The 20,693-nt window shown below is 33.0% G+C and overlaps 1 protein-coding gene across 1 annotated transcript in view; it reads left to right on the plus strand.

Annotated features, from left to right (window-relative positions):
• Nucleotides 1–20,693, plus strand: part of Galphai (G protein alpha i subunit) — a 69,369-nt gene that overhangs the window by 19,099 nt on the left and 29,577 nt on the right. The window contains exons 3-4 of the mRNA XM_089100383.1: nt 6,324–6,508; nt 15,941–16,227. Coding sequence (XP_088956509.1) covers nt 6,324–6,508; nt 15,941–16,227 — 472 coding nt within the window. The remainder of the gene's footprint in view (nt 1–6,323; nt 6,509–15,940; nt 16,228–20,693) is intronic.

The following is a 20,693-nucleotide window of genomic DNA, read 5'->3' on the forward strand; positions in this document are numbered from 1 at the left end:
TGAGGGCAACTAATCTCCCTTCCACTCCCCCCCACCCCCCCCCAACCTACCAATTCTGCTCTTAAAATTTAACCAAATCAAAATAGCGTAAGTGTATCCAAGCTATCAAAGAAAGTAAAGATTATTTTGTGAATGGGATCAAGTTTTCCATTTCAGGTCAACTAGAGGAGGTAAAAAAAAACTAAATTAAACAGTACTATTTGTGTCCAGATTTTTAACAGGGTGTATGTTGTTAAAAATTGGTTAAAATTATACTCCGGCATACAAATAGCAGGCCAAACTATAAAGTCTTAAAAAATGAAAAGATTTAAAGTATTATTTTCTTTTTCCCTGAAAAGACAATGTCAATATAAAACGAACAAAATTTAATTAAAAATTTGTTTTACGCAAAATCAGTTTTTCAAGAAGAGTAAAGAACACCATTACACAAAAAATAAGGAAAAGTACAACCAAATAATCTACGAAGCGTGAAACTACTACAAATCAGCATCAATAAATAAATGAAACTCAAAACGAACAGAAATTGCAGTAAATAACCGAGTCAAACTGAAAACAAGCAGAAATTAACATAAGTTGGGCGCAAAACCCCTTTGCCTTCCCAAGGCCAGAACAAAATTTGCACTTTACTGAAAAAAATATAAATGTTTTTACTTTTATATCTTTAATAAATCAAATAATTTTAACATTTTGATTACTAAATATCAGTATATGTACATTAAACTGACAATGCACATTCATTTGTTTTTTTTCAGTAAAGTGCAAATTTTGTTCTAGCCTTGGGAAGGCATAGGAGGTTTTGCGCCCTACTCATGTTAATTTCTGCTCGTTTTGAGTTTGACTCGGTTATTTATTGTAATTTCTGTTCGTTTTGGGTTTCATTTATTTATCGATGCTGGTTTGTGGTAGTTTCACGCCTGGTAGATTATTTTATTTTATTTTTGCTCATTTTTGGTTTAATGGAGTTCTTAACTTTTCTTTGAAAAACTTATTTTGTGGAAAAAGTTTTTAAATTAATTATCTCAAAGATGTGAAAATTTTGGATTGTTTATGCAAAGCTGCAATGACATGTAGGAGGAAAAAATTGTATGTTTTGCTGAGACTCATTCAGGCTGGTGCAGGAGTTGTGGAATTTTGTCCCATCAGTACACTTTAGGCAACTTAGGATTCAGTCGGGAAATAATTCTTTGATACATCCCACAATAAACCTGCGTTTGGGAGGGTATTTTTTTTTGGCCTTGCTTGTTTTGAAAATTTTAAATTGGGTTCTATCATGGTTGCAGCAGTAGTTGCAACATAGTAAAGGCAAATTACGGCCCATAGCAGCCGAATTAAAAAACGCATTAAAAAGGCAAGTGGTAACAATTGCTACTTATGACTGATTCAGGATTGGTAACCATTATCTAAAATAGTCTTTATAGTAAACCTTCATTTTGAAAGCAAATTTGAGGGAATTTCCAAAAAACAGCCTGAAACCCCAAAAACCGCCATCAGATCGAAACAAAAAGTACACCATCGGAATTTACATGGTTGAACACCCTCTATTGGATACCTATGATCCCCTGGGTTGAACAATGAGGAACATAACTTTTTTGCATAGGTAGCACTGATGTCTCCTTTTTTTTCTTTTTTTTCCTTTTCTGCTAGCAGGGCACTACTTTTGTAGATAACAAAACAAAACTGAAAACTACTACTACTACTAACAACTCCCTGCATCACCAAGCTTCTTGAGGCTAACACAGTTACACACGCTCCTCCTCCACCCCAATTTATTCACAGCCTCCATTTTTAAACCCTCCCACGAAGTTTCTATTTCCCTTAATTCATTCCCTACAACATCCCCCCACCCCATTTGGGGACAACCCGTTTTTTGTTTGGCCCTGGACAGTTGACTTACAAGGACAATCTGCCATCCTTCATCCGCAGAACATGTCCTAGAAATCTCAACGTTTCTCTCATTGTAGACCTAGAAAGTGGGATTGAACCACATTTTTATTAAGTTTGCTATATGGGATAAAAAAAAATCCGCAGGCTATTTCTCTGGAAAATATCTAGCAACTCTTATTCTGTTTTTTTTTTTTTAGCAAACACGCTTCGCAACCATACTTGACCAGTGTCATCAATATAGCTTCCAGTATTCTAGTCTTGGTTTGCAGACTTATCTTCCTATTCTTCCAAACGTTTTTCAAAAGTAAAGAAAAACACCCTGGGCTTTGGCTATTCTACTTTTAATCTTTTCACTGCACCCACCGTTTTTACTAATATTACTGCCTAGACAAATGAAGCTGCACACTTGATAAATTTTTCTCGTTACCCAGCATCACCTCTTCACCGTCACTTATTCCTAGTCTTTGTGACTTAGTCTTCTTGACATTAGTTTTCAAACCTAATCTTGGACCTTGAACATGCAAAACATCCAAAAGTTCATTCATTTTGCTAACATTTTCATCTAGGATGCTTGAATCATCATAATAATCTAGTTTTAGAAAAGTTTTACTTTTCCATTTGATTCCGTGTTCTCTATTACCTTTACTGTGCTCCTTAGGACAAATTCCATCAGAATGATCCATATAAATGGGATAGAACACAACCCTGCTTAACTTCTGATTTAATACAGAACCAGGTAATAACCTCATTTCCCACCTTACCCATAACAATGTTACTCTCGTACATAACACTAATAACTTTAATTTATTTATCTGGCATACCATACAAGGATAAGACCTTTGCTGAAGTTCTTATATCAACACAATCAAACACTTGCTCATAATATATAAAACTGCAGACTTAGGCGTTTCATGACTCTAGCTCTTTTCAATTATTGATCCAATAGTTTATATTTGGTTGATCTATTTTCTATCTTCCTGAAACCACAATGTTCATCTCGTAAAACTTTGTCTACAGCATCTCTAAGTCTAAAAAGTATCATCATTCTAAGTAATTTGCTTCCAAGAGAAACCAGGCTAATGCCTCTACAATTACCACACTGACTCAAAACACAATATTTAAAACAAAATCAGTTCTTTGACAAAAAAAAAGTCGTATACAAGATGTTGAATGACGTCATAGTAGTAAGTTACAACCATAAATGGTGTTACAATGTAATTAAGTGATAACAAAAGTCGCAGCTGGGATTTGTTCTTTACTATATTGAAAAGACTGCAGTATGAAAAAACATCAAAATGCAGTTTTTAGTGGAAAATTTATTCTCTTTTAGAAATAATTTATTTTAGTTACAAAATAATTTCTTAGACCACACTGCTTTTCCATTAAAAACAAAAACAATTTTAAACAAGAAAAACGGGTTTTAATTTTCTATAAAGCAGTGAAATACAAAACAATTAATTATGCACAAAAGCTCCGAATATTTCGGCCCCACATCCGGGAGCCTTTCTAAAATTAAAAAAATAAAATAAAATAAATAAATAAAATAAAAAAACTTAACTTACATCACAATAAAAAATACTAAACTCATAAAGAGAAAGAAAAAAAGAAAAAATATAAATAAATAAGAAAAAACAAAACTCACATATTAAATAAACACTTCCATGCACTGAATGTCTATAATGATTCAACTCGCCTCCTCCCAGCATATAAATGGAAATATATTAAATAAACACTTCCATGCACTGAATGTCTATAATGATTCAACTCGCCTCCTCCCAGTATATAAATGGAAATCTATCAAAAATGAAGAAATATTTAAAATATATTCTTCATTTTTGATAGATTCCATTTATATACTGGGAGGAGGCGAGTTGAATCATTATAGACATTTAGTGCATGGAAGTGTTTATTTAATATGTGAGTTTTGTTTTTTCTTATTTATTTATATTTTTTCTTTTTTTCTTTACCTTTATGTGTTTAGTATGTTTTATTGTGATGTAAGTTAAGTTTTTTTATTTTATTTATTTTTTTTATTTTTTTCCGTTGAGAAAGGCTCCCGGATGTGGGGCCGAAATATTCGGAGCTTTTGTGCATAATTAATTGTTTTGTATTTCACTGCTTTATAGAAAATTAAAACCCGTTTTTCTTGTTTAAATTTTTTTTTGTTTTTAGTTACAAAAGATTTTTAACCCAATTAATTTCCTTTAAAATGAGCCATTGAACAACTCTCTACGATGTTCCAGTGCCAAGCTATCTGTGGAGAAGAAAAAAAAGAAGAAAAAAATATGCCGATTAGGCCGAATGTTGTAGAAGCCGCCACTTTTCTTGATTTTCAAGCCAATATATTCCCCCTGCTGTTCAAGCCAAATAACAGAAAGTTTACTATACAGGGGTTTCGGACAAGGCGGTTCTAATGGTGTACTTTTTGTTTTGATCTTTTTTTTTAGGAGTTATGGGTTTTTATATTTCTTAACATTGGACGTGATCGTCTCTTACTAGGTTGCTAGCTATCGCTGCAACCCGGATCCAGCTAAGAAAAAGCCAGAGGCTTTTTGCTGTGTGTGATCTCTGCAATTAAAGTAATATATTGGAACTAACATACATTTTTTCAAATTACACTAGGCTGCCTTGAATGAGTTAAAGTTAAACTAGGATGTTCTGAATAAAAAAGATAGCTATAGTCCAAGTAGAATTAGAGGGTACTTTTGTTGCCAAAGAATTACTTGAACTCGAATCCTCCCTCAGATGAGAAAGGTGTCATTATTATTGCACTATGATAAATTACATGGTTGCAGCAGTCGCTGCAACCTAGTAAAGCATGAACCACGGCCCATAGTAACAAAAAAAAAACAAAAAAACACGAAACCCCTAAAATTCAGGCTGTAAACTATTAGAATGGTCTTGGCCGAAATTCCTGTACAAGAAGCTTGCAGTCCCTTGCTTGAACATCAAGTAAAATTCCTTGGCTTGAACAACAACGACGATCACTTTCTTTGCATTGGAAGAACTTATATGTTCTTTTTTTCTGCTGCCAGCAGAGCCCTGGAACATCATAATGCCGTCATAATTGTTGGTTACCAATGACGTTAAAAATAAAAAATATATGATGATATTAGTTATGGTGACGTCAGTATTTCTTTATTTTTTTTGAATTTTTTTCTTTGCAAATAGCTGGACACTGGAAAGTTATAGGGAGCTATAGAAAGGGTCGTTTCAAAGGAAACTATTACATCTCCGTGCTTTTTAATTAATAAAAAAGCAATATTTAAAATAAAATATATTTTTACGAAAAACTGCATTTTCGTATACAAGATGATGAATGACGTCATAACTGTATTTTATAACCCCAAATGACTTAAAAATCAACATCTATATTATGATTATAATTACGTCAGCACCGTCAGTATATAACGCTATACAAAGGTCCTACACACCCTGCACACTACTTCATTCTCTAGATATATACATACAAACACCTAGACTGCACAGACAGAGAGACAGGAAAACGGGAGTTGTCATTCCGCTGAACATATACTTACCCAATAGTCCTTTTAAACTTTATTTAGATTAAGATGATTTAAATGCAGGAATGGATAAAAAACTTTTAAGCTAGGTTACCTAACGCATGGTAATGGATCTGCCTTGTGTTCTTGGTAACACAAGCTCCTGTCTTGGAATGAGCAATTATTTAGAGTGTTTATTTTATTTCAAAGGCCGATTCATATCTATTTCACTTTTCTTAAAATGTTAGTCAAAGAAGTAAAAAATAATAAAAATACGAATTTTTGTAAATTATATTGAATACACATTTTAAATTCTTTAAATAATTTCATATTATTTATCCATGGCTCCCTTTCTTATTTTGTGAAGGCCATCTTCTGTGGCCTTCTGTTTCTATTCCAAAGGATTTTTCTGTTTCTTTTCTAGTTCTATTGCGTCGGTTTTTGGGTTTCCAGTAAAGCGTTAAGTTTTTCAGAATTTTACAAATATAGAGAAATACCCTAAGTCAATTTGTTTTAAACAGTTTTAATAAAATATGTTACATAAACCGCGAAGCAGTAATATTTTTGTTTTAATTCCGATCTCCGATCACTTTGCCTCTTAAAAACGGCACTAGGACTTCTCATTACCAATCCATTGAGTCCACTCCAAAGTTTATATATATATATATATATATATATATATATATATATATATATATATATATATATATATATATATATATATATATATATATATATATATATATATATATATATATATATATATATATGCGTGTGTGGGTGTTCATAGAGAGAATTAAAAGCTAAATTATTCTAGCTGAGGAATAATCTTAAGCTTTGATCACTGGGGATTGCATGTTTGTACTTGGGGGAGGGGGGCATTTTAAATCCCCCCCTTTATATTATATTTTAACCAACCACCTGCATTAATTATAGGTGCAGGAGAATCAGGTAAATCTACGATTGTGAAGCAAATGAAGATAATACATGAAACTGGTTATACAAAAGAGGAATGTCTTCAATACAGACCTGTTGTTTTCAGTAACACAATACAGAGCTTAATGGCTATTATTAGAGCTATGGGACAGCTTAGAATTCATTTCAGTGACCAAGCACGAGCGGTAAGTTATGAAAAACATGGATTGTACTAGAGTTATGGGTTTTTTGGCAGCTATTGGCAGCTTTTGGTCCATTTCAGTGGCTAGTCACAAGTTGTAAGCTATAAAAGCCCTAAGTATAGCAAGAATTTTATCTAGAAGAAGCCAGGATGGTAATCTTGGATTCAGAGGAGGTTTTAGGGGGGGGGGGGGCTTGCCCTGGGTGCAGAAATTTTGGGGGTGCAAATTTTCAAATAAATAATGTAATGGTTATAATCATTTTGCAATTTTTGAAATTTCATTTTTATTAAAGTAAAGTAGAGGACGCAGTTAATAAATGAAAATAATTAATAAATTATTGAGTTACTAATAAAATAAATAAAAATAAAAATTAATGCTAATAAAGTAATTTAAATAATATATTAAAAATTAATTGAAAAATAATTTATTAATTAGTTAATCAACTGAAATAAATTGTTTTTTAATGTTTTTTTTAAAAATTGTTAAATAAATGATTTTTTTTAAATTTGGCCTGAATATTCTGTGGGAGACAGAGGGGATGGGGTGCTAATCAAGATTTTGACCCAGGCTCAAGAGAGGCCAGAACCGCCACTGCTAAAATTCCATTGCTTTTGTAAGGAAAAAATGATTAATCAACGTAATTCTTTCTTCTTTTTTTATCAGCGTAAATGAATAAATGTTTTATATATACCTCAGAATTTTCAATCGATAGCAACTGTGTGTCAAATTTGTAGTTTGGTGTCACAAAATGGCAGGAAACGTCACTTTCCTGTTGCACAGTCTTTTTGGTGATTTAAGAGGGCTCTAGGACTTTTAATTTTCGTTCGAATGAGCACTTTTCTGAGCTTCTAGGGCCATCGGATACGATCACCCATGGACAAAATAAAATAAAATTTACACGCATCTCTAACCTTTCTTCTGTGAAAGAGAAAAAAAAAATACAAAATTAAACATTTAGTGGATAAGAGCTTGAAGCCTCCTCAGTAGGATTCTATAGTATGCTAAAACTGATTGCATATATTAAGATCGCTTACATTTTTGGGGATGCTTTCCCCATTTTCAGACATAAAAAAGCCAATTCTTTTCATGTATTAATTGTTATCAAAATTTCTTTGTTTGTAATTTTGTTTACAATTGGTCCAGGTTGGTCCTTAGATCTTTGATTCTACACCATATATTCTAGATGTATTTTGGACTATAGGTAGAATATTCCAGGATCCCTTCTTTTTTGTAGTTTTTTCATTTGACTTAGTACGAATTCTTTATTGACTTAAGCATCTTCCAGTGGGGATTGTGGAGAAGGGGGATTTTCCGTGGAGAAATACGCCGGATTCCCAATAAAATATCGAAATTTACATTTTACATCTATTTTTCCTGGGGGTCCACCATTTATTTAAAAACGGCAGCAGAATTTTGTTTTTGAAATTTCTAAAAACTTTTGAAAATTTGTAAAACTTTTACCTCAGCATTGGGATAAAGAACCATGTTTTTATCTCAAGGAGAAAGACAGTAAACATGCTTGAATCTATCCTACGCCGAATCAATTATTTCTATAGAAGATATCAATTATTTTAGAAGTTAATTCTATTTTGTTAAGTATTTTATTTTATAGAAGACTAATTGTTTTCTTAAAATAATTATAGTTCTTTAGTCTTTTCTAGCACATAGCTTACTGATTTTCTAGATCATTTGGGTTAGCTACCTTTGCTGTGTTCCCCAAGCAAAATTAATTTTTAAGAACCGAACAAGTTTTATATACAAATCATTAAGTGTTATTAGTAACACTAATAAGTTTTATACAGATACATTTTAAAAGTAATGTTGATAGGTCTTATAAACAATTATTAATAATTTTTAAGTTTTATATACAGTCAGGGCCGTATCCACAATTTTTGTTGGGAAGGGGTTACAAAAAAAAACTTAAAAAGGCATCAAAAATGTGTTTTTACGCATTTTTATTACATTTTTACGATTCGGACAACGATTCGGGGGGAGGGGGTAAGTAAACCCTACAGTAGAGATTTCAAACTCCTATTTAAAAAAATGCGGAATTTTGTATTTTTGCCAGAAGAAAAATCAGGGATGCGTGTTTATTTGTTTTTTTTTCCCCGGGGTGATCGTATCGATCCAGTGGTCCTAGAATATCGCGGGAGGACTCATTCGAGCGAAAATTAAAAGTTCTAGTGCCCTTTTTAAGCGACAAAAAGAGATTGGAGGGCAACTAGGCCCCCTCCTATGCTTATTTTTTCCCCAAAGTCACCCGATCAAAATTTTGAGATAACTATTTTGTTCAGAATAGTCAAATATCTAATAACTATGTCTTTGAGGATGACTTAATCCCCCACAGTCACTGGGGAAGAGCTGCAAGTTATGAAATTTGCCCAATATTTCATGGGGGATGTTTTCATGGGGGAAGGGACATTTCTAAAAAGGGGGCGCCCGATTTCCCAGCATTATTTAAAAAAAAAGATCAGAAATAAAAAAAACAACAAGTTTTTTCAACTGAAAGTGAGGAGCAACATTAAAACTTAAAAAGAACAGAAATTATTACGTATATGAGGGGGTTCGCCCCCTAGTCAATACCTCGTTCTCTACGGTTTTTTTTTTTTTTTTTTTTTTTTTTTTTTTTTTCCCGTCAAAAGAGCTATCCATTCTAATTAAACGGGCTTTGTGATTCAGGGGTCATTCTTAAAGAATTGGAACAAAATTCGAACTTTAGCGTAAAATTTTACAACTACAAAAACCTGCATAACTGTATATAGAGTTTTTTTCATTAAGAATTGAGTCCCAATTCTTTCTAATATTTTAAGATACACACGGTTGCTTAAGTTTCCACTTAATCAGTTCAAACAATCACTTGTCATCTTAAATTTAATATGTTCTTATTATTGCTTACTATTTATGGATATTTATTAGTATATATATATATATATATATATATATATATATATATATATATATATATATATATATATATATATATATATATATATATATATATATATATATATATATTGTATATAATATATATAAAATATTTTGATTAAAAAATATTTTTACTATTTTTATAAAAAATATTAATATGTATTAAATATGCACTAAATGTTTATTAATAATTTTAAATTTACATATATTATATATTTATGTACTATTATATTATACTAATATCATATTATGGTAAACTATAACTGTAGGCATTCCAGGAGCGGATTCAGGATTTTGTTCGAGGGGGGGGGTTACTAATTTTCGACTCGATTTTCGACTAATTTTTACTAAGGTTTTACTAATTTTCGGCTAATTTTCGACAAGGTCAAAAATTTCGGGGGGGGGGGGTTCAAACCGGATACCCCCCCCCCCCCCCTCCTGGATACGGCCTTGAGGTATTCATTAGTTTTATTAGCAAACTTACTATGGGTGCTTATTAGTATTATTTGTAATAATATATTTTACAGTTATTATTCATTCTCATATAGAGTTACTGATAACTCGCTTTCAAAGGTCATTTGAAACTTAATCGATTCATATCAAGTAGGACTGTAGTGACGTAGTGACGTTACGAGTGACGTAAACGAGCCGTAAGTTATAAAAGCCACGAGCTGGGCTACACTCTTATCTAAGAGAAGTCAAAACAATGACCTTCGCTTTTTCTCAAAAAAAAAAAAAAAATGCAAAAAAAGTTCTTCTTTTTTAACGTGTTTGCTACCTAACCTTTTCTTGATTTATCGGTCAGTCACCATGGCTGTGCTCATGATATAAAATTATTTTTTAAGAATCCTGCATATTTTCGATTATATTATTTACTTTTATTAATATTAGTAGTATTAAGTTTTTATGGAGACGGTCCTATACTTTCGAACATAATTGGTTCAGTTTCAATGTCGAAATGTTCGAAAGTAGAGGAAAGTAAAAACATGTTTACGAAAAGCTGTTTTAAAATGTTTATTTATTATTACGAATATGTAGTGAAGTTAAGGTCACATGTTTCTCCCTGCGTGCTTAAAGTATTCGTTCGTGCACACAATGAGCTTCTGAAAATGCAGTTTGAGCTAAATGCTGCACGCAAGCAACTTTATCTAATTTTGACAAAAATATTTGAAATTTTTAAAAGAAATATTCGTAGATAGCGAATGGTTTTTTAATAATTCTTGATAACATATATATGTATATATATAGTACCTAGAGCTCGGACTTCGCCTTAGCCCCGGTACTGGCCACGCGGTAGGCTTATATATTTGATTCTTGAATTATTTATTAACGTGATCGTCGCGTAATCATTTCCTTTCATCATTAGAACAGACATTTTTCCATGCCTTTTACCGTTTGGATCCATTCGAAATCATTGGTAAATTTTCATGACGTCATAGATACAAAAAAAATTTCTTTCCCAGCTTTTCCCCAGTCGTTATATTTTTATTTTAATTGTGTTGATATATAATTGAGTAACAACCAGGAGTGTTACAAAGCCTATGCCCTCTGTAATATCTGAATGTTGTATTGACATAAGAGGATTCGATACCTTAAATATCATTTTGTGAACTTCAACGTCGGCTGACTATCTCAAAGACAAAGGTCCATTAGCGAATTTGCCCAGGGACTTTTGACTTTTCAAGTTGGATTGAAAAGTCAATGGAATTGTGTCGGCAAAATTTTCAATTAAAGTGGGTTGAACCATAGACAATTGAACCACGAAGAGCTGTCAAATTGATCAAACGACATTTTTTTAGGTGGTTTATGGAATTTAGGGAGCAGGTATACTAGAACGTTTTTATGGACAAACCTTTCCTGAATTAAAAAAAAAAATACTGCTCCGTTTGACCGAAAAAAACAACAAAATTTACACTTCTTGATTATATAAGTTTCCCTACAACTAAATATCTCAATATCCGGCACAAAACAATAGAGGTTACAAGTTTTTTTTTAGATTTCAGGGAAAGTAGATGTCAGCTTTTAGTTTTCTGCTGTTTATTCGGATCGCTTATCCAAGCTCTACAAGTTATGGCAATACCGTGGAGTTTATTCTAAATAGTTTGGCAGCACAAACTGAAAAAGTTTATAATGGACGAGATAGGATGATTCTTTATGGTTTCGAATCCGCATAATCATCGTTTTGTTCTTTAGTTTCAAGTCATATGGTGGCAAATCAGCAATTACAGTTGAATTAAGAAATTCTGACGTGAATCCAATTCATTCTTCCGTTTTGTCCTTAACACACACTAAAATAACATGTTCCTTGTTCTATTGTATTTTCTGAAATATCGAAATTACGCAATGGCATAATTATCGTGTTATTCTTTAGTTCAAGTCACATTTTTGATTTCAATTTGATTTGTTTTTGTTTCTTGTTCCATACCTTTTTCCTTAAATGTTAAAAGCCATTTGTAATCTTGTTCCATTTTGCGTGTGTCATAGATACTAAAAATTAATTCCTCCTTCCTGTTTATCATTCACAGACTCACACATGATTAATTAACTCGTTCCTTCATTCCATTGTAATTTTGCTTTGTCTTCTAACCTCAGACTTCGTTGTGCAACATTTTCGTTTACAGTTCAATGTGATTTTTGTTGTTTCTTGTTCTGTGCCTTTTTCTTTAGCTGTTCGGAGTTATTTGTCACCTTTTGTAATTTTATATGCATCATAGATACTAAAAATGATACGACACCGCAGCACCAAGCCACCTGAGGCCAACACGGCTACGCATACTCCTCCTCTATCCCAATCTATTTAAAATCTCCCTCTTTACACCCTTCCAGGAAGTTCCCATTGCCCTTAAGTTTTTTCTTGGACCATCGCAACCAAGAACAACCTGCTATCCGTTCAGCCCTAAACGGTTGGCCGAAAAGAACAATTTTTGGAAATCAGTCATCCTTCATCCACAGAACGTGCCTAAGCCCTTTAAACCTTTCTCTCATTATAGCCCGAGAATTTAAACCTACATTTCATACGGTTCGGTGTTTGAAATACCATTGATCTCTTGGGTACTCAAAATAATTCATAGGCAATTTCTTTCGAAAATATCTAGCAAATCGTTCTCTCCTTGTCGGAGCGCCCATGCTTCAGAACCATATTTGACCGCTGTCATCACTGTAGCTTCCAATATTCTAATCTTGGTTTGCAGACTTATCTTCCTGTCCTTCCAAACTTTTTTCAACTGTGAAAAAACCACCTTGGGCCTTGGCTATTCTATTTTTAGCATCTTTACTGCACCCACCGCCTTTAAAAGTAATACTACCAAGGTAAGTGAAGCTGTCCACTTGGTCGATCTTTTCGTTACTCAACGTCACCTTTTCATATTCACTTATTCTTAGCCTTAGCGACTTAGTCTAACATTTATTTTCAAACATGTTCTAGCAAATTCACCCTGAACTAGCAAACCTCTAAACGTTCATTCATTTTGCCCACTCTTTCATCTAGGATGCTTAAACCATCAGCATAATCTAAGTCCAGGAAATTTTTTCTTCCGCATTTGGTTCCATGTTCTCCCATTGCCTTTCCTGTGCTCCTTAAGACAAAGTCCATCAAAATGATCCATATAAATGAGTATAGAACAAAACCCTGCCTAACTCCTGATTTAATACAAAACCAGCTGCTAACCTCATTTCCTACCTTAACCGCAGCAGTGATATTCTCATGCAGAGCACTAATCACTTTAATGTATTTGTCTGGTACATCATACAAGGATAAGACCTTTGCTAAAGTTCTTCTATCAGCTGAATCGAACGCTTACTCGTAATCTATATAACTGAGGACTAAAGGTGTTTGATGACTCAGGCACTTCTTAATTATTAACCTAAAATTGAAAATTTGGTCGACACATCCTCTACTCTTCCTAAGGCTTGTGCCAGCTGGGTCTCTCACTCAAACTATCTGGATCATACAATCGTCATATGCATATAATTATGCATCATATGCATAATAATAGGCATCAAGTGATCTATTCTTTCTTTTTTTCCTAGCTAAATTATATGCTAGCTCATAAGCTTATAGTAACCACAATTTATAGTAACCGAGTAAATAGTAAACTCGATTAGAAAACCTTTGCTAAAGCTCTAAAGGTTCGGTAAACCTTTGCTAAAGCTCTTTTATCAGCTGAACTAGAACGAGACACAAAGAGAGACATTTTAGGTTGTTCACTTTATGCTAATTTCTATTATTTTGTGCTTTAATGGATTGATATAGCTCTAGGTTATGTAAAAAAAAAACTAAAAAAAACTAACATGATAATTGATAAATTCTTATTTCTACGATTCACTGATAGCTGTTGCACGGTGTAAAGTATTAATTTTGTCATTTGTTATATTATATTTTTTTTTTAAGCCTGTTATATTTTTTTTAAGCCTAATGGGACCATTAGGGTGGCTAGGGATGGATTGTCAAAAACGTAAGCATAGCTTAAAAATGAGTATAAAACTATCAATCTAAAAATGTCCCTCTTTTTGTTTTAGTATGTCTCCATCTGGACAACCGTTATTCTACACCTTTACACTCTTTTTTGGATTATTTAGAATATGGCTAGTTTTGACTGGGGATTAAACTTCATATTCTACTTTTTGCGGGAATTTGTAAAATTTACAATATTTTATTTATGTATAATCATCATTGCGAATTATTGCCTTTTTCAAATGTGAATCATCTCTTCATGATTATAAAACTAGAAGTTCTCTTTTGATGCGTAGAATGTTGGTTATAACTATTAGATTAAAATTTAGCATTAACCACGTTGGGCTTTTGAGTTGAGAAGATTTGCTGAATGAGTTAAAATTGTCTAATGATTCCTTAGAGTTCCAGAAATTTTTGGAATTACATTGTTTTGAAGCTTATGAATTTGATGCGTTGTTCTCAGCCGTCTTAAGTTGTTGTTTTTGGTGTTTTGTTTTTCGAATGACTGGCTGTGTGTTTTTGTCGATATTTAATGTTTTCTGTGTAGTTTGGTAATATTTTCTACGTAGCAATGTAGTAATAGTATTGTTTTCTGTGTAATTTTTTTTTTCTTATTTTTTTCCTTACACGCAATAGCACCTGGGTATTCTTGTGATTTACGGTTTTTTTTTTTTTTTTTTTTTTTTTTTTATTTTATAAATAAACCCAATTTTTATTATTCTGAAAAAAGCCTGAACCAAAAACTATTCTTTTGAGAAAATAGATATGCTGTTTTTTTTTTATTTTTTTAGCACATACCTTTCCTTTTTTTTAGCTCATACCAGGAATGATGAATGTTGCTACCCTCGTGTTTTTGTTTTCACTGGTTTGGAAATTTGGTTCTAAAATGATAACAAATACTACCGAAAGGCTAGTATATGGACATAGCAATGTGTTTAAATTCATGTTAGATATGGAAATACAGGCTTTAAGATGTGAATTACAAGCGATAGTTTTCGTGAGACCTGTGTATCAGGCTTGTTGAATTTAAAAATTTGCGCCAATCAGGTAGACGAAAATGGACAAAAAAATCCATAGAAAGATAAAATAAAAACAGCAAATACCCGAAATTAGTTTGGCATACAGAAATCTTGGAAGATGCGATCATAGCCGCTTTTTGCTGTGGCTTTTTTGGGACCTGTTATTTGAGTCTATGAAAGTAGAGGGGGTGTAGTTTTTAACCTAATGTAATGGTTTCTGGTGAAAATGAAATCTCTTGTTTTTTTCTTTTCTATTGTCGAGCTCCGTTTTCCCTAAAAGTGAAAAACGTATTTCATTGGAAACTTGGTTACATTTTGATGAATAACATTCTTCATACAGTAAAACCGTTTGGATTAAATGTTATGGTCGATAGCTTTTATTCATTTTGGAGTTCATCCTTGGGGTGGGAGAGGGGCTGAAAAATTGCGCTTTGAACAGATTTTTTTTATGGGATGGCTTTCTCTAGCTTATTCATTCCGTGGATTTTGGGGTTCTTAATTTTGGTGGCTTATAAACTTAGAAAGGTAAAAGAAATCTCAATTTGTTGTCTGTGGTATAAGAAAACTTCAGTTGAGATTCAAAAGAATTATTTTGCAAATTTCCAATTGAGCATATTCACCTCATCACCAGATGGAGAGGAGAGCTCAGATCATGCACACACATAAGGAGATGCCACCCCCTTCCCCCGCAACTCTGACATTTTACTGACTTTCCTTTCAGTTTTATTACTTTTATACCACACTGTCATTCCAGCAACTTTTGTTTTTTACTCCAGGATGGTGGTGTAAAAAAAGCTAATTGATTCCCCTCCCCCCACGACAAAATTGACATTGGAAACGTTAATTGGTTTTATTCTGACTAATTCAGTTGCAAGCGTGTGCAGCTTCTGCTTCTGCAAATTTTACTAACCCTAGATGAGATCAGCACGGCTGGTGAATTAGTTTGGATTACGCTTAACTCAATTTTCCTTATTATTGTATGTTTGTTTTCTATTATATCATTCTATCATGCCAACCAACGTTTTATTTGTATTGTAGGATGATGCTCGTCTGTTTTTCACGTTGGCAAGTGGTGCGGATGAGGGTTTTCTGAACTATGAACTAGCACAAGTTATGAAACGTCTTTGGGGAGACAGAGGTGTGCAGCACTGTTTCAGTCGGTCTAGGGAATATCAACTGAATGATTCAGCTGCCTATTATTTGAATAGCTTGGATAGAATTTCGTCACCGAATTATATTCCGACGCAACAGGATGTTTTGAGAACTCGAGTAAAAACAACTGGGATTGTTGAGACGCAATTCAAGTTCAAAGATTTACATTTCAAGTAAGTAACTGCCCTAACTATTTCATTTCATTTTTAGTTCTGACTTGGTTGTGACCAGGGCGTAATTTGCTATGGGGCAGGGGGGCAACTGCTCCTCCCAGACCTCGGTTTGCTCCCCCCCCTAGACCCCAGTTTGCCCCCCCCCCCCCAGCTGACATATAATTTATTTCAAAATCCTGTAAAAAGTCAAATAAGCTTGCAAAATTGAAGCATCAATAGAGACAAATCAGTTTATTAATTCATATTCATCTATATAGCACTATAAGATATCTTTATTTAGTACTTTATTTGGTACTATAAAGTACCTTTTGTAGTAGTTTTAAAGTACTAAATTAGCACCTTTATGGTACCAAACGGCTTTTTTTTATTTTTTACTGTTGTTTTCACTTGATTTGGGAAAATTGCCTCTACCTTTGCCCCCCCCCCCCGGCAGGATTTTGACGAAATTACGTCCTTGGCTGTGACTTAATCTGACTTTATTTCTGACTTAAAATGTGGACTTTTATGAATGAAAAACAAATAATGTTTATGCAGTGAAGTCCATATCCTAGGCAAGGTTATATAACAAGGCTTTGGTCAGGGGTGAGGAAAGGTGCAGTTCATATTGCGCCTTTTACGAGATTTTATGTTTTAAGTAAGTTAACACCGTAGTCCACTTTCACCACAACTCCGTCCAAAAAGCGACTCAAAAACGTTCAGTTAAAGATCCAAACAATCAAAATAAACATCTGTAAATTTCAAGCAGAGCATTATCTTTTAAGATAAAAAAAGAATGATAATCATTATCTAGCTAATTTTTTAGAGGTTGATTTCCTAACTTTATTTTAAATACATTTGAAAAATTTACAGATAATATGTTTATTTGATCGAAGGATAACTGATAATTATGTGTAAATGGTATAAGAATGGTTGGAACCGTGAAAGGGGCTGCAAATTTTTGGTCGATTTTAAACAACGCCGGAAAATCCGGCTCCCCTCCATGAAAAATTCCTAAATTGAGGGGGGTTCAAACCCCTTAATCCACCACTGGATACAGCCTTACCACATTAATTTCTAAAACAGCAGAAAAATACATATATATATATATATATATATATATATATATATATATATATATATATATATATATATATATATAAATTCACACTGGAGATTTAGGGGTAAAGTTAATTCCCTTGGACATAAAAGTCGATTCTTCAGTCAAAATTAAACACTAATGCTGCGCCCAGAGTGGGTATGACGCAGTCCAGGCGACGTCTGGTATGACGCGGTATGACGACGTCATCAAAACTCTGGTTTTGATGACGCAGTCCAGCTTTTAATATTTGTATTTCAGGTAAGGAAATTTAATCTCCTTCTACCTCGGTCATAATTCAACAAGATTAAGGAAAACTGACTATCATATTTTTCAGACTTTACCTAGTTTTTCAGTTTATGAACATTCATGATTGTTAAGTGTAAGGATTAATGGTAATTCAAGATTATGAAAAACTGACTGTCTTCCATAATCTTATATTCCATAATATATTTCTGGATTTTATATAATTTTCAGTTTAAGGAAATTCCGAATCAAGGATTAAGGAAACCTGACTATTTTTCGAAATTTATTTAATTTTTCAATTTTTTATCATTACTATTATTTCTGATGCATCAAATTGTGTTTTTCTGCTGTTTTAGAAATTAATGTGGCAAGGCTCTATCCAGTGGTGGATTAGGGGTTTGACCCCCCCCCCCCTGAAATATTTGTCCGACTCGTAAAAACACAAAAAAATGAATATAAACAAATTTTTGTTGCATTTTTTAAATTTTTTGTACCCCCCCCCCCAAAAAAAAAAAATCCCTGTACTGTGGTCAAAGTATTTTGAAGTTTCGTCTCTTTTAGATTAAGGAGAGTTATGCTTGCTCAGCTTTTCAAGATGACATTTTACTTAAAAGTATTTCAGTTAAGAAAAGAAGAAAAAAAAGTATTAAAAGTATTAAAGAAACTTAAAAGTATTTCATAATTTAAAAAAATATTAATCAAGAATATCTGATGCTAAAAAAAATAATTTTTGTGCGAAGAGATCTAAATTTTTTTTTTTACTTTGAAATGACCAAGTAAAGTTGTCATATAAAATCTGTTAGAAATGTCGATTATATATTATATAATATGTGTTGTATACGAATATCAACAATATATTCGCATCAAAATAAACCGGAAGCTTTAAATTATTTTGAATACAATTTTTTCGGCTAGGAAGCTGGTTTTTTCGCTCTGATCTGAAACAGAAACAGTCTTGCCGTCCAACCGCATTTTTATATATAAAGGGGATGATATTTGGATGATATATTGGGGAAAATATTTGGTCATTGAACGCTGTGGAATCTGACTGCCAAACAGGAATTCGATGGCTCTTGTAGCACTGTATTATTTTTCTGTGGTATGGAAAAATGTCTGTGTTTTACAGAGACATTTTGCTAGCTGAAATAATTTACAGTTTAAGGAAATTCCGGATCAAGGATTAAGGAAACCTGACTGTTTTTCGAATTTTTCAATTTTTTACCAATACTATTTTTTCTGATGCATAAAATCGTGTTTTTCTGCTATTTAAAAAATTAATGTGGCAAGGCTGTATCCAGTTTTGGATTAGGGGGTTCGATTAGGTGGATTTGGGGGGGGGGACCCCCTATTCCACCAGGATTTCTTTTTATTGAAAAATATTCTCAGCCTGAGCTAAAGATGTTTCATAAGATTGAAATAGCCTTAACACTAAAATATTCAATTGATTTCTTTTATTGCTTAATTGACTTAGTCAATTAATAGCTTAATTGATTTCGATTAAATAGTTCTTTCTTCGAATAATTTTTCAACTGGCTTCAACTCCTCAATTTACTTGATTAAAATAATTATATTGTAATGCTTTATAATTATGCACAAAATTCATATATTTCACTCTAAAAAGAACAGTAAGCCATAAAGAACATAAGCAGTGGTGGATTAGGGGGGGGGGCCTAATCGACTAAAGTTTTTTGTTCGGATTTTTTCGGTTAGGAAGTTGTTTTTTTCGCTCTGATCTGAAACAGAAACAATCTTGCTATCCAACCGCATTAAGGCATTTTTTCATTGAACGATGTGGAATCTGACTGCCAAACAGGAATTCGATGGCTCTTATAGCACTCCATTATTTTTCTGTGATATGGCAAAATGCCTCAGGTTCGCCAGCAACACCATATGCTGCCTGGGATCACTTTAGCTTTAAAAATCACCATGACTTATAGACTGTCCTCTAGCTTTTTAAGGTCTCTGTTGTACATCTGTAGCCTAATTAGATGTTGCACCTCAACAGTAACAGTAACAGATTGGATACTTGATTGGATTTGTTCTTTCGATAAGTGCAAAGGGATACCTTCATCACTCATCTCACTGATTGTTCCTTTCTTATAACTATAACGTCAATATTTAGCACATCTTTCATCTCTAAAGCAATTTTTAATGATTTTTTGTCTTTTAAATGTAGGAAGATGTTTCCTTCTCTATTAATCTCAAATTCGAACTTACCCTTTATCGTTTCACTGAAGAACACTGTGAGCTCATATTCGTTGGCGAATTTAACTCCTTCCTCAACAGCCTTGATAATGACACTGCCACAAATCATTTCGTTTTTTGGCATATCTATGGGTGGAAAATTAACACTTGGTTGATTTCTGCTTTTCAAATTTTTCATGGCTTATCTGGTTCGCTCTCATTGAATAAACTGCCTTTTTGGAGTATCTCTTCCTATGAGAAATGCCATCACTACTAACTGGAGATGTCACCTTTCTTTTTAAGTTTTTTTCCATTTTGTAGAGAAAAATAATCCAAATATTAATATAATCCCTATTATTAATATAATTAATATAATATAGAAACATAATTTATCGTCCCATTTCTGTTTCTCCAATCCAGGCTCTTCCATTGTTATTGACCTGACAATACAATGAATATTTTTCTCTTTCTCCAATTCATCCAATTCAGGCTCATTACACTCAGCTAAAATGCTGTCTATGTTTTCTTCAATTTTGGTCTTAACGCATTTTGTCACTTTTGAAATTACGTTTTCGTTCATCTTTATCTTTCAATTACGCCGTTTACCCGTCAATTCAAGTTTATCGAATTTTACCAGAGGCACTAAAGCTAATGTAGTGACGACAACTTTTGGTATTTGTAGGGATGAAAAAATAGTATGGCTATACTAAATGGGGTACTAAATACTGACCACGTCAAAGGTGATATTATGCCCAAAGGTCGTGAACTTACACCTTGCAACTCCTCTGATAGTGCCGCTTATAGCGCTAAAGATTGTGTCAACTAGGCTAGCGCCGCCCTCAACTAATGGGAGCAAATAGAATATGTAGACATATAAATGTGGCCTCTTTTTTCTTGAGCTATCTGGAGATCAGATTCCTCTGGGAGCGTTACCTTGGAGACATGCGAACTAATTAGATAT

Source organism: Artemia sp. Qi Xiang Cuo, chromosome 14, assembly GCF_049724085.1.
Source record: "Artemia sp. Qi Xiang Cuo chromosome 14, ASM4972408v1, whole genome shotgun sequence".
Taxonomy (NCBI): Eukaryota; Metazoa; Arthropoda; class Branchiopoda; order Anostraca; family Artemiidae; genus Artemia; species Artemia sp. Qi Xiang Cuo.